We start from the raw sequence: 14,584 nt of genomic DNA on the forward strand, positions 1-14,584 counted from the left end.
CAGCAAAATGTCTTGGGCCTGCCCAGAATTCCCTCCTTCTGATATTTCACAGGTATTACATAAACAGTGAAACCTCTTTTAGTGGATTTGAACAGACTAGCAAACAGTGTTTGTACATTGGGATTGGTAGGGCTAAGGTGCCAATGAACAAAAGTCAAAGACAGATCAGTGAGCATAACTAATTCTGGCTTTGTTCCCATCTTTCTCACTTTCAGTGACATCACTGTACAACTCCTTAACGTTTAACGTGTGACTGAATGGGAGGATAGTATTTTATGCTGATTGGCAAGACTTTCACATTGCCTACTTGATTCTCTGCTTGAGGAAAACTTAACTGTCTCTTCCATCTTTTCTAGTCACCAAATGGGCAGGCAGTGTCCTACTTGCCGTAATAGACCAGCCTAATTTGTTAGCCAAATCCCACTTTTTGAATTTTCATCTTCAAGTTCTCTTTTGAAACTTATAGAGAGTTGTAATAGTAGTATGCCATGCTTTCCAAAGCCATGGAGATTTGCAATGAAACTCTATTGTAAAAGGAAAGAAAAAGAAAAGTAAAGTTGGCTGAATAAATTCTGAAGTTACATAAGTTACATAATACAGTATGTGAGAATAGTTGCCTTTTGTTGGTTGTGCTGGTTCTGCTGTTTATATATGTTATTTCCTCTTGAGATTCAAATTCAAATAATTTATTGTCATTGTAAGTCTATACATAGTATATACATACAACGGAATTGTGCATAGTTTATATAACAGGTTAATGAAAATACTGGTACATAAGCAAAAAGATACTGCTTTGTGGAGTATTTGAAACAAAGCACTAAAAACAATCAGATGTTCTTTCTTTTGGTTAAAGAGAAAGAGGTCTACCTAAACTGTGGGAGCTTTTAGTTATAAAAAACATTGTACCATAATTTGTATTTTTATAAATTTTATAAATACAGTGCAGATAGTGAAGTGGAAGGAATTTGAGTAGATATTAATAGGTGCACAGTATTGAAAGTTCACTGACATACTGCAGTAAAAAGTAAGTGTATGTTGATTCAATGACCCAACCAGAGTGAGCTTGTTTCCTCAGGCAGCAGAAGCTAGGGAGTGTCTTCCTCAGCCCCCTAGCCATTACCTTTGCCAGAAGCAGAACCATGTACGCCATGTGAGCATCAGTCCTTTGACACACAACCCCCTTCAAGCTAGCATGCTGGATTCAGGTGGCATATATAGTTCTGTCCAGAATTGAATATATACTTGCCAGTTCTGTTGTGTTTTCTTTATGACAGGATTGTGGTGGGTGTCATGTTATACTTCCCCTCTGGCTTTGAGTATATTCAATAGAAGAAGGGTGTGGGTGTGTTTATGTTTGTAATTACTGCCATCAACACCCCACAACAATGTTTGGAGATGCTATTTTTGAACTACAGCTGCCAGAGTTTTAACAGCCATGGAAAGCAGGCTCATTGCCTTGTGAGAAGTAAACTTTCGAAGCTCTGATTTTCTAAATGCATTGTGCTCAGCTGTATGGCGTTTCCTTTTTTAAAAAAGAGGGAGAAATATACATACATAAGAATTGTCTTGTGGAAGGAGAATATATGAGCTGAAAAAGATTAAAACAAAAGAGAGAAAAGAGCTGTATAAGACATAGTACTCGTTAGGAGCATTACTCAATAATTAGAGGAAGCCTGAAAGAATACATTGGAAGATTGATCTAAAACAAAGTTGTGTAACTAATAACAGTAATGGAAAATGACAGTCTTAAAATTTTAAAATGCCTGTCAGTCTCACAAACAGTGCAGTTGTATCCATGTACTCAGAAATGCATCACATGGAATTCAGAGGGATTTAAGAAGTAATTGTAGATAGGACTGAAATCTTTTTTTTAAAAAGGATGAGATATTGCTGCAGCTGTAGGTGATTAAACATTCTCAAGGTCTGATTAACTCTGTAGCATGAGAGTCCTTCGGTTTCAGGAGTGCTTTGCCCACATGCATGTTCTCCATCAGTTGATAACTGCAGGGTCCAGAGATGAATAACATGTTTGAATGAGCCATAAGAGAGAGAACTTGCACATCACACAAGTTCCAGAGGCATCAGTTCATACATACACTTATGAGTCAATGAATGAAAATATATGTTTGATTTTGTCCCCAATCTGATCCTTACCCCCAGAGCAACACTGCCTCTGTCAGGTCTCATATCAGCTAAAATAAGGCCTTTGAAAATAACCACTGTTTGGTCATACATCAAGGCCAAAATCCTGTTGTATTTTTCCACGTGTTTAAGCTGTAAAATCTTCTGTTTCTCAGGCTGTATGTTGCTTGACTTGGGTGCATGATTAGTTGGACAATCAAAGAAGTACTGGGTGCATGTCAGACAGCCTTGGAATCAGGTCAGATTGTATACATATGAATGGTTGCCCTTACTCAGTCTTGTACAGTGGTGCCTTGCTAGATGTTAATTCGTTCCAGCAAAATCACTCTAGAGTGAAAACATCGTCAAACGAAGTAAAAAAACCCATTGAAACACATTGAAAACCATTCAATGCGTTCCAGTGGGCTGAATACCTGCTCGTCCAGTGAAGATCCTCCATACGACGGCCATTTTCGGTGCCTGTAAAGCGAGGAATCCGTCCTAGAAAACAGCGGAGGTCATTTTCTTCAGTTGGCAGCCATTTTGAAAACCAACGATCAGCTGTTTGCTGATTGTCGTAAAGCGAAAATCGGTTCCCGAAGCAGGGAACCGATCATCGTTAAACGAAAAAACCCATTTAAACCATTGTTTTACGATCGCAAAAACCTAATTGTATAGCGATTTCCTCGTTAAGCGAGGCAGTCGTTAAGCGAGTCACCACTGTAATACAGTGTGGCTCAGCAGAATTTTCTCTGAAGGAAGTGAAACCTCCCTTAGGCCTAATTCAGCTGTTCCCCTGAAAATTATTAATATCACCACCACCACCACCATCATTTAATTTTCTGCCTTTTAAACCTTTGCCCTACTCTGGAACACAACACCACCCCTTTTATGAAAGGTTCATGTTCTTTTTTAAAAAACGGATTACGAAGAGTTTATTTAGTTTGCTGTGGTTTCCTGCAGAAGTACAAATATGTGGGGTGTGAAAGACACAGTCTTCTGTCCTATCTGCCCATTTCAGGACTTGTCTACGTCAGATTCCTCTCCTGTTTTTGTTATCTAGCTTTCTATCACAACCCTATACTAATATGCAACTGTAATCATAAATCAATGAATCTTATCCAACTACTATATGTTTAGGAAAGGGAGTTCTACCTTAAGATGAATGGAAGCAATTGAATAATCTGAGTAGTCTTTACTTGCATCACATTTCATATATGAATTTCTGAGTGAACTTAAGCAAGTCTCAAGTTTTTATTTTAGAGCTATAGCAGCCTACCTTATAGGGCTGTATGGAAGGATTACTAACATTATGTGATATATGCAAACTGCTCTGGGTATTTGAACAGTGTGCACACAGTGTATCCAGATCTCTGGATTGGAGCCGTAAAATGCAAAGTTTGTGGTTTCATCTGTTTCTAGGTAAAATTAGCTTAACCAAGCATATAGCTAGAACATGCTGCTGTGTATTCAGTGCTGATTTGCTGATGGTTATTGTTGGAGGTATGAAACTACAGCTGCAGCAGTTCCACTCTCTTAAGTTCAGGAGAGCTTTGAAGCTCCCCCCCCCCCCAATTACCATGAGATCTAGAAACTTGCTCATTTCTTTCTCTCAAGATAAATAGATGAAAAGTGATATGTCCATATCTTTAAAATCAAGCAGCTATTACAGATGAATGTGTGTGAGAGAGAAGGGGAATCTGTCACTTCAGTAGATGAGAAGGTAACTTATATGCTGCCGTTACTGTTGTGTTTATTTATTTATTTATTTAATTTATATGTCGCCCACACTACCCGAAGGTCTCTGGGCGGCTTATGGAAAGGTTGCTGGTTCCACCAGTTCTCCATTATACAGAAGAGTTCAAACAAGTGTAGCTGTTCCTATCACTAAAGGTCCAGGATGGGGGGGGGGGAATACACTTATTGAAAATTTCCCCTGTTCTACAGTTGTAAAATTGTCAGGTGTATGGTCTACAAAAATCCTTGTGTCATCATATTAGGATATTTTTAGCATGCCTCCAAAAAAGGAAGACTTTAGTGCGGATTAGATTGGAGAGTGAGGAGTGGGGAGAGAGAACAGTAAATAGAGCCATCCTTGTAAACCTCTTCCTCTATAAAATACGTAAGAAACAAGCTTTTCTAAAACGTAACAGGAAATCTCCCAGATTAAAACAGATAATATGCAACCAATAAACTAAATGTTTGTCAGGGGAAAAAAAAGTTCAAGGCAGTGTTTGAATATTTGTTAAGTGAAGACAGACAAACCTCCTGGAAATAGGAGTATTTCCATATCCGGAGTGTCACCACAAGAAATGGGACCATCAGATCAAGATCTGAGGACAGATGTTTAAGGTCTCATAGTGAAGAGGGAGAGCCCCGAATACTGTTTTATAATGTTTTGCAATAAGGTAACATAAGGACTGACACATCTGACTCCAGGGTCTGCCACTGGAGGCAGCTACCTCCCTCTGTTTAATAGCAGGGCCAGCCTAATTCAGCTGGCATAGGAAGCAGAGACTTTTTGAATATAGCAATGACATTAATCAATCTGTATCAGCCAGAGTATGTGTGCTGATTACCAGGATGCAACACGAAGGGAAGGGACCTTTTACTCTTTTTCTTTCTGAAAAAGAAGGAGCCGACTGTGCAAAAGTTCTTCCTCTAAACCTGCTATTCAAAGTGGGCAGAAAACAGCCTTTGCTACCAGTCTTGTGGCTTTCAATGGGGCTTCCCAAGTTGTTACAATCATATCAACTCATAGAAACCAATGGGGATTCTCAATTCAAGTGTCCCTAAGGTTAAGGTGGTGTTACTCCTCACTATATTGTAGGGTTAGAAAAAAGGTGCTGGTTCTCCCTGATGGAAGAAAGTTAAATTTTTGGACAGCAACTTCAAGACTGTCCCAGCCAACTATGAGCAACAACTGAAAAAAGTAAACGTTTGCAAACTCTGATTATCAAAAAAATGTGCTTATCAGTGGTGCATGTAATGTTATTCATGAGCATGTAATGTTTTATTTTTTTAAAAAAATGTGATTGGTGTTTTATTTAGCTGTCTTGAGCTCCAGATGGGTTGAGTGGGAAGCTGTATTTGTACATTTTATAAAAAGGAAGACGTGAGATCAAGGCTAGAAGAAAAGCGTGATCAGTTTTAAAGTTGGCACTCTTGGCAAACTGCAGTAAAAGCACATCTTCTGTAGTTACAGAGGTGACTCTAGGTGGAACTCACTGTGATCTTAAACGCAGGCATGCCATCTGTGGCAACAGAATACATCCTACTCCCCAACTGGAAGCTGCACAATTTTTGTTTTGTGTTGTGCTGTGTTTGGTATGTGCTGCTACTTGACAGATTATGACAGTCATTCATAATCAGATATTTCAAAACGCTTCAACAAAAAGCTTCCAAATGTTGGGAGAAACAATCACGCCCTCTGAGGGGATTTTGTTGTCCTGTTTAACTCAAGAGTGAAAAAGAATACAATTTAATTTTCTTTTGGCATATGGAGTTATTCCGTTCCCCCCCTTAGGAACATTGAAGAGACAATTGGTGACATATCCATGGAAAAGGAATAGCTGTCTGGTAAAGTTAGGTACACCCCATCTCCTGTGTCTGTCTCCCCCCACTTGTCACAGCCATTCAGTTTAACTCGATGGCTTCCTTAGTGTAAGACATCCTCCTGGTGATATGCGTTTGGTAACCTCATCAGACAGGTTCTCCATTCTTATAAACGTACCCAATATGCTATTTGAAGGTGACGTGGGGGTTCAGGGCAAGGCTTGTGCAAGAGTTGATGATTTTGTCAGGCTGTTGATGGGCAGTGGGTCAGCCCCTCAAGGAAGAGTTTCCACATCATATATTTGCACTGATGTTAATGTGTTCATAAGGCCGGACTTCTATATCCTTCTCTTAGCAACTCTGTACCTGAACATGAGCAAGAAGCTCTGATTTATGGCCTCATTTTTGCTTACAATATAAATCAGGATTGGTGGTTGAGAGTTCTTTGAGAAGAGCACTGACCAGTTGGAAAATTTTAGGCAGCGTGCTGAAAATTTGAAAAAGGAACTTTTTTAATTTTTGGGCAGAGCTGAACAAAAAAGTCATTTGTTCAGCCAAGTGCAAGAGAAGGAAACCTACCAAATCTTGTCCTCTGTCCTTCTTGGTTGCAAGTTCATAGTTCTTTTCCTAAGAGATTTACTGTGATTTGGCTTTGCTTTACACCATGGCCTGCTGCAGATCATTCTTATAGTAGATTATTTTCAAGTTTCTGCCACTGATGGGTTTGGAGATGAAAGATCGTGAACTCTGGAAAGCTAGGATATTACTTTTTATAGTTGAGAAGTAGAAATGATTTTTGGAGTTGTAGCTATATTAGTCTGTGCAAGCATATCAACAAGAAACAGAAATGCAAGACCAAAGCAAGGGGGAAAAGACATTGTGGAATTTTAAAGACTACCTGCTATATTTTAATATAAGCTTCCATGGAACATTATCCACTTTTTCAGATGTACAAATTAGAATGACATGGACATTCCTCGAAGGCTTGCATTAAAATATAGCAGTTAGTCTTTAAAGTACTGCAGTGTCATTTTTTGCTTTTATTTTGTTTTGTGTTTCAAGTAGAAATGAGTTTGGCTTGCTTTACCTTGTGCTCTAGAAAAAGAGTGAACAGAAGATAAATCTTGTAATCTAATGAGAAATTTCTGGGAAATTTGCAGTAGATCAGCAAGAAACTCCTGTTTGTAATGGTTTTAAATGTTGACACCTAAATTAAGACAGAGTAGCTGTTATAGTCGGATCTATACATAGCTTTCTCCGATATGGTGCTACTAATATATCTCCAATGTCCCTTGCCTGCATATAGACTATGCTGCTTGATGATGGTGGGAGTTGTAGTCCAAAAAGCTGGAGGACATTAGGTTTAAGAAGAAGACTTGTTCATGGGATCAGGTCTCTGGACCATCACTGTATGTCTGCTTCTACTTGGTGGACTTCAGGCTTCTAGAAGAAAACCCAAAATAATCTACTGTACTACCTTGAACACACTTGATCTTGGGTGATTTTTAGCAAGATTGGGCATAGCTAGTTCTTGAATGGAAGACTGCCATGGAATATCAGGATTTCAAGATAGGACTACGAAAGAGACCTGCGAGAAACTCGTGTGTGAGAGAGAGAGAGGGAGAGAGACTGTGTTGCTTGGCAGGAACGTGAAATGAAATCAAAATAGGTTCTCCTAGTGCAAGCTGTTCTGGAAGCAAAAGCATGAGGACAGCATAAAACACTGCTATGTTCCTTTAAGTATATGATTCTCTGATTTGGATCCAAGAATTAGTAGGATTAACTATCCTATCAATGATGACCAAGATTCCTATGTTCAGATTAACCCGGTGAATACTGTGGTGGTGGGAATTTTGCACCACCTCCTTAGAATTCTTGCTAACCTAAATTGTGTAGAATGGTGTGCAGTGTCACTGCAGCAGTGTGGGAGCTGCTTCCTTTAAGCTTCTACCCTCAGTGATCCAGTGATAAATTGGTGGGAACCAAGTAGATGGGCCAAAACTCTATGGTTCTTTCCCCATAAAAGTTACCAGGTAATGCTTGTGTTGAAAGCAATAACAGAAGAATGTGCTTTACCCTTAAGAGCAAATGTGGTGCTTTGTCCTGGACTTTACACCATTGGTCCATTGAACTGCAATAACTAGCAGGAGAGTTTATAATCTCCATTGTCTTTCACTGACATAACTGGAGGGCTTCAGATTGAGGAAGGCTGTTCTAAGATCTCCATGCAAAAATGTTCCCCAATACCTGAGACTGTCTAAAATGGAGATATTGGTGATTGAACCCTGGAGCCTAGCTGAGGATTTCTGGGAGTTATATTTCAAAGAAGGAACTTTTCTCAATGCCAAGCAACCCTCCATCTAAAAAATACTTGAAGATTCAGCCATACCATTAGGAGATACTTTGCCATCATTTAGTTATGGTGTGTGTTAAAATTTTGGGGTACCATGAAAGAGTGAGTATAGCACTGACATTTGTGTGATTCAGAATGTTCTCGTGGCATGTTGCTTCATTTACAAGAAAGCCTATTTCACATGGTTTCTGCCCCTCCATTTCCCGGTGTTTCAGACATGTGAACTGGGTAGTTTGCCATTTCATGATGGTGCCCTTTCCCTCCAAAAAGTGCCATCCGTTGGACATGGTAGCTAGTGATAATGAAATCTGTAGTCCAGTACACTTGGAGGAGCAAGTTGAGCAAGGCTGCGTTATGGACATTACCATAAAGCATACCTGTTCCACAGGAGTGCATGTATTGCAGTTGCCTGGGGAAATGTCTGTGCCATGATGCGTCCTGATGGGACATCAGGTAGTGACATAGTCCATTTTTCTCACCAAACATGAAACACAAAAATAGTGCCAGAGCACAACACCATGAACTCAGATCCCATTTTGATGCATTATTGCAGGATTTTTTAGCATTCTTGTTTGGAAGCTAGTTCTGTATAGGATGGATCAGAATTATGGATTTCCCACTTAATTTTTACCACCAGTGACCCACAGTAAGCCACAAGTGGGAAAGATGCTCCCAAATAGTTGAGTTAAATCTCAGTTTTGCACCTTCAAAATTGGTTTGTCCCTTCTTGCAGAAGCTGCAACTTATATGCCTTTGGGGCTTTCTCCATTTCTCCTTTTCTGATAGGGTAAACCTGGCTCTGGCATACACAGAACTGACTGAGGAATTGTGCCGCCTAAGGAATCTGAGTTCTATCCAAAGCCAGATTCTCCGGACCCTTATGCAAGAACAGGCCATCAATGGTGGTAAGTGGCTGTTGAAGAGGGAGACCGCCAGGAATGCTGAAGATTGTATAGCAGTTCAGAAGAAGACAGAGCTTTAGGTCTTGAACTGTGGCCACAAATAATTGCATTTTTTAAAGTGAGGCTGTGTGTGTGTGTGTGTCCTTGCGTGCATGCAAGAGAACTTGAAATACTTCTGGAAGTTACCAGGGACATTCAGTAAAAGCAGTGTTTTTCATTTATTTTCTAAATTCTTAGTAACTTACTTACACTATAGTGCATTTGTCATTTTGTTGCCCACTCAGTTCAGTGATAGTCTAGAGCTTTCCTAACCTGCTTGTGTTTTCACCATCCTGCAAAGAGGTCTACAGAGCAGATAGCATAGGGCCACCCCTTTGCCTGCAGCTCTATCATACACAACTTTTCCTTCTAATTAGTTTTACTTGATGCTCATTTCTGTCCTGAGCATGAGCAGATCTGAAAATCATAGCATCCCTTCCTGTGCCTTGAAATGGGAATTCCACCATGAAGCTTGCATTCTGGGTATTAATATCAGCAAGCAGGCCCTTAATAGATCATTGATGACACTGTGACTGTGTCTACAAAATGCAGTTATAGCAGTCTGATACCACTTGAACTGCCATAATTCCCTCCTATGGCATCCTGGGATTTGTAGTTTGGTGAAGTACTTGAGATTCTCCGCAGTTGCTCTAGGAGCCTAGAGAATGCATTAGAGCTCCCCAGCAGAGAATTTTAAGTATCTTGCCAAACTTACGGGTCCCAGCATTCTATTAAGAGGGAGCCATCAAAAGCCATCAAATGGCATCAAACGTCCTTCTTTAATTGTGCAGTATTATACACTCTACATCAGTTGGTGTGAGAATGAATCGAACACATAAAATAAGGGTTTTTGTCACTGTGTTAAATATAGGGAACAACCAACCAGGGAATGGGTTTTCAAATCAGATGGCCTCTTACTATTAAGAAATTAGGTGGTGATTTTTGAATTCTTTGGGGTTTTCTTTCTTCTTCTTTTTTACATCAGTGGAGGGTTGCATGTATGTTTCTGAATGTGCGCATACCTACTCTGCATCCTCTTGGAACAGCTTCTCAAAAGCAGAATATGATACTTGTTTTACTTGTCCTTACTCCGTTTCCAGGTCAGCGACACTCTCCCCATTCCCAGCGACATTCTCCTGCCCAGCAGCGCCGCTCTCCAGCCCCTCAGTGCACTTCCCCAGCACAGCAAGGGAGACCTTCCCTTCCTCAATGCCCATCTCCAGCCCTACAAAGACGGTCCCCGGCACCACCGCCATGTCAGTCTCCTGCCCATCAGCGTCGTTCTCCAGCTCCACCTCCTTGCCAGTCTCCTGCTTCACAGCGCCGTTCCCCAGCCCCACCAGCCGGCCAGTCTCCTGCCCAGCAGCGCTGCTCACCAGCCCCCAACTGCTCATCCCCTATCACCATCACCTCACAGCACAGATCTCCCGGCGGTGAAAGAAGTGTGATGGATCTGGGCTATTCCAAACCCTCAAGCCACCACATCAAAGCAAGCTTCCAAGGCCGTCGGAGCTACTCGGAAGCGAGCAACGCAGCTCTGTACCAGCAGCAGAACCGCTCTCTCTGGCTACAGCCAGAAGCTTCTACCTTACCAAAGCACCGTCCTTATGGCGAGGTTTACGCCAGAGACGCCTTTGAGGACCATTTGCGCTTTGAGAAGCAGTCCTCAGATGAAGAAGACTGGGCCCTCCCAAGCCCCCCCAGCCCTGAAGCCGGGGGCATCCGTTGCGCCTCCTTCTGTGCAGGGTTCCCCATCCCCGACACCTCCACTCACCGGACTGATGCCTCATACTGCAGGGCGGAACATGCCCAGTCCTGGCCCTCAATCAATGTAAGCAACAGCTAGTGCTGTATATTTTCTGTGCCCTTCCCTCCTCACTTCAGTTGTACCATTCAGAATTAGTTCAGCATATCAAAAATAAAATTCTCCTGCTCTTATTTAATTGGAATTATTAAAATTCAGTATGAACAAGAAGTACTTCTGATAGTCCTAGAAGACTCTCAGAGTCTGAGAGGATTTCAATTTCCTTTCCCTTTATCTCCTTATGTGTGGATTGATCCAGAACTGTCATATCACCTGGTCGGTAGGTATCAGCTGGGAGGTGGGGAAAGTTTGCCCATAAGGAGTATACCATCAAATTTTAATGGTGACTATGCAGAGGGACATTGCAAGAGATTGAAAGGAAGTCAGTAACATCACACTGATAGATATGGGAACCAACAAGAGTAAAATCTGTGTTATGTCAGTATGGGAGAATACTGTACGACTGTATGATCACTGATGCTCTCATGCAGAAGCATCTTCTGAAACAATGAAACACTACATAACTGAAGTATTTTCATTATTTGTTCCTGATATAACTGCAGATACTCTTACATTCAAAGGTAATGTGTAAAAGTTAAAATTGAGACCTAATTTCACAAATATCTGCTGCTTTTGGAAACACATTAAAATACATGTTCTTTTGTATACCTGTACTGTACCTGTTGACACTATGACCTACTACATCTTTAAATTTTCTCTATGCGTTGCAGAGAACACTAAAAATCACCATTCATAGAACAGTGCATCCCCTGCAGGAGTTTCCCAGCAGCAGTCACATGATTTCACTGTTACTATAATCCCTTTTTGTAAGTCTATACTAATAGGCTTCTGTCATGGACAGGTTGGAGTGGAGTGGGGGGTTATAGCAGGGAAAGCACATTACTGGCTCTTGGAAACTTGTTTTAACAGCCAAGCAGTTTCACTTCCACTTTGTGATTATTATTTTTTGTTGTTGCTGGCCAACCCTTTGCCAAAAGGCAATGCTGATCAGCAGTATGCATGAAGTGTTTACTTTTCAGAACATGTAGAGATCTTAATTAGTAACAAGCTATTTCTCAGCTTTCATCTTTTTTTGTAAACAAATGACACTTTTCTCTAATTTCCATTCTTTCCCCAACCCTATTATCCCTTAGCTGCTGATGGAGACTGTGGACTCCGACATCCGAAGCTGCCCTCTCTGCCAGGTGGCCTTTCCCATTGGTTACCCAGACGATGCTTTGATAAAACATATTGATTCACACCTGGAGAACAGTAAGATCTGAGGTCTGCACCGCTGTCTGTCCTCTTCCAGCTTCCTTAATGAGACCTGTCCACCTCACCCCATCCACCTCACTCTTCTTGGATGCTGCATGAAAAGCGGTGGCGCAACAGGGGCTTCTCTCTAAAATACCTCTAAGTCTCCGGTAGACTGAACCGTGAAGAATTCTGCCTCTCCTTTGCCCTCTTCTCTTCGCCTTGGTTTTTAAAGTGTTTTCCCCCCTCTCCCTCCTGCTCTTTGGGAGTAGGATCTGCAATATTCCCCTAATGCTTGATCCAACTGTAGAGGTTGGAGAGGGAGGGTGAGAAATATACTTGCACCAGGCTCCACAGGGCGCAACAACGCACTCATCCATCTGAAGGCTCAGAACTGAGGTTTTCTTTGGGAGGGGGGACTTTGTTTACAGGGTTCAGCATTGGCGTCTGGAAGATCTCAGGGTAGGATGAGTGAAAAGTTACCCATGGTTGTGTGATTTGGGGTGGAATGGGTGAGTAGACATGGACTTTGGCCTACTGAGGGCACAGTCTGTTGCCCATGTAGTAAGAAATCAAAAGATTTTGTTTTGTGCCCACACGGTGCAGGAATACCCAGGTGGGTCACGTCTCCCCACTTTTTCAGCTATTAAGAAGGGCATATATTGGATTGCTTGTTTATTGGACATAGAAAGCCTTGGCCTCCAATCACTGGTTCAAGTGTCTTTGTCTTGGTCTTTTACATTAAAAGCCCACTTTTAACAATGCTGCTGAGAAATAGAGCCAACATCCAGAATTGTAGCATGGACGTTCTAAAGTTATTGCACTGGACACTGTAACCCACAATGCTTCCCCCCCCCACCAAAGGAGCTCCTCCTCTCCTCCCATGCTAAGTTCTTGTGAGTTGCACTGGAGGAACGGTGCACTGCAGACTTGGGTAGAGCTCCAGGAAGTGTCCCCCATGTGACTGTCTGTGTTCTCTTTGGCGACTGTTTTCCACCTTTCTCCCAACACACTTTCCACCTGGCTTTAGATAGTTCCTGTATAACAAGAATGGTACTTGCTGCATTCTGACTCATACCTAATTCTCCTGTAATGACAGCATGTTGACATTGTTTTTGACAACAGCATAAATGTAAAACATTTTCCATTTCTGACATCCACCCTTTCATTCTCTTTCTCTCTGGCCTTACTAAGCATATATTTTGCTTTACTGATCTAAACAGCAGGCATGTTCCGGTTGATTTCTTGCTTCCGGATTTGTGGTGCCTCCATATTGTGAAAATTGTCTCCTTGAAAACAGCCTGCTCATATATCAGGCTTTGGTGAAAAAGAAAAAAACGGGGGGAAAAGAGCTGCACGAACTTCTCCTTCTTAAGCAACTGTCTTCCTATCAGAAAGTTCTTAGCAATGTGTGTGTTGAGATTTATAGGCTGCCTTATCCCAAGGGCTGAGGAGGCCCAATGGTAAATAGTCTAATTTCTGTGGGCATTAAGGAGAATAGAATCTTAAAAATGAAACAGAATCAAAGGAGCTTTTTAAAAAAACATGTAGTTCAGGGGTAACGTATGGTATAAGCTGCATGCAGTTCCCCAGCCCATTTTTGCAGCCTCCCAGCACCCTTATCTCCCCCTCATTAAAGAAAATGTCTTGGAAAAACTTTATTTGCTCAAGAAGTCTCATTGTGTCCTCTAAGGCAGTGGTCCCCAACCTTGGGCCTCCAGATGTTCTTGGACTTCAACTCCCAGAAATCCTGGCTAGCAGAGGTGGTGGTGAAGGCTTCTGGGAGTTGTAGTCCAAGAATATCTGGAGGCCCAAGGTTGGGGACCACTGCTCTAAGGGGCATGATGAAGAATTCTGGTACATTATGAAGGATCTCTACACCCGTTTTTAGTTTTTTACAAAAAGGTGAGATGGCTTTTTCAGTTTGTTTTCGGTAATCCCATTTTAATAATTAAAAAGTTAAATAATTTTTATTTTAAAAATGTTTTTTATTTTAAAAATTATTTTAAATTAATTTTAAAATTACTGTATTTTTCCATGTATAAGATGATACTTTTGTCTAAAATCTTTAGACTAAAAATTGAGGGTCGTCTTATACACGAAACTAAGCTGAGGAGAGGACAAAAACGAGTGGAGGGGGGAAGGGATCAAAGCAATCCTGCCGTGCTTTGACCCCTGCTTTCCCCCTCCACTTGCTAAGCCCCGCTTAGCAAAAGGAGAGGGAAAGCAGAGATCAAAGGGCTGCAGGATCGCTTTGATTGCTGCTTTCCCCGCCACTTTGTAAGTCCCACGGAGCTTAGCAACTAGAAGGGGAAAGCAGTGATCAAAGTGATCCTGCAGCCCTTTGGTCCCTGCTTTCCCCCTCCACTTGCTAAGTCCTGGGCTTAGGAAGTGGCGCAGAAAGCAGCAATCAAATTTTCTAATTTGGGGTTAGAAAAGTGGGGGTCGTCTTATACATCAGGGCGTCTTATACACAGAAAAATACGGTAAAATTTTAAAAACCCAAAGAAGCATATATACAAATTACCTTCTTTGGCCATGGCCCTCCCCTTCAAC

The 14,584-nt window shown here is 41.5% G+C and overlaps 1 protein-coding gene across 1 annotated transcript in view; it reads left to right on the forward strand.

Annotated features, from left to right (window-relative positions):
* The window catches only part of TBKBP1 (TBK1 binding protein 1), a 68,329-nt gene extending 54,645 nt beyond the window's left edge, over positions 1-13,684 (forward strand). The window contains exons 8-10 of the mRNA XM_020785594.3: positions 8,816-8,934; positions 10,071-10,801; positions 11,929-13,684. Of these exons, the coding sequence (XP_020641253.2) occupies positions 8,816-8,934; positions 10,071-10,801; positions 11,929-12,057 (979 nt within the window). The 3' untranslated portion in view covers positions 12,058-13,684. The remainder of the gene's footprint in view (positions 1-8,815; positions 8,935-10,070; positions 10,802-11,928) is intronic.
* The last annotated feature ends 900 nt before the right edge of the window (positions 13,685-14,584 follow it).

This window comes from Pogona vitticeps, chromosome 6, assembly GCF_051106095.1.
Source record: "Pogona vitticeps strain Pit_001003342236 chromosome 6, PviZW2.1, whole genome shotgun sequence".
In the NCBI taxonomy this organism is placed as follows: Eukaryota; Metazoa; Chordata; class Lepidosauria; order Squamata; family Agamidae; genus Pogona; species Pogona vitticeps.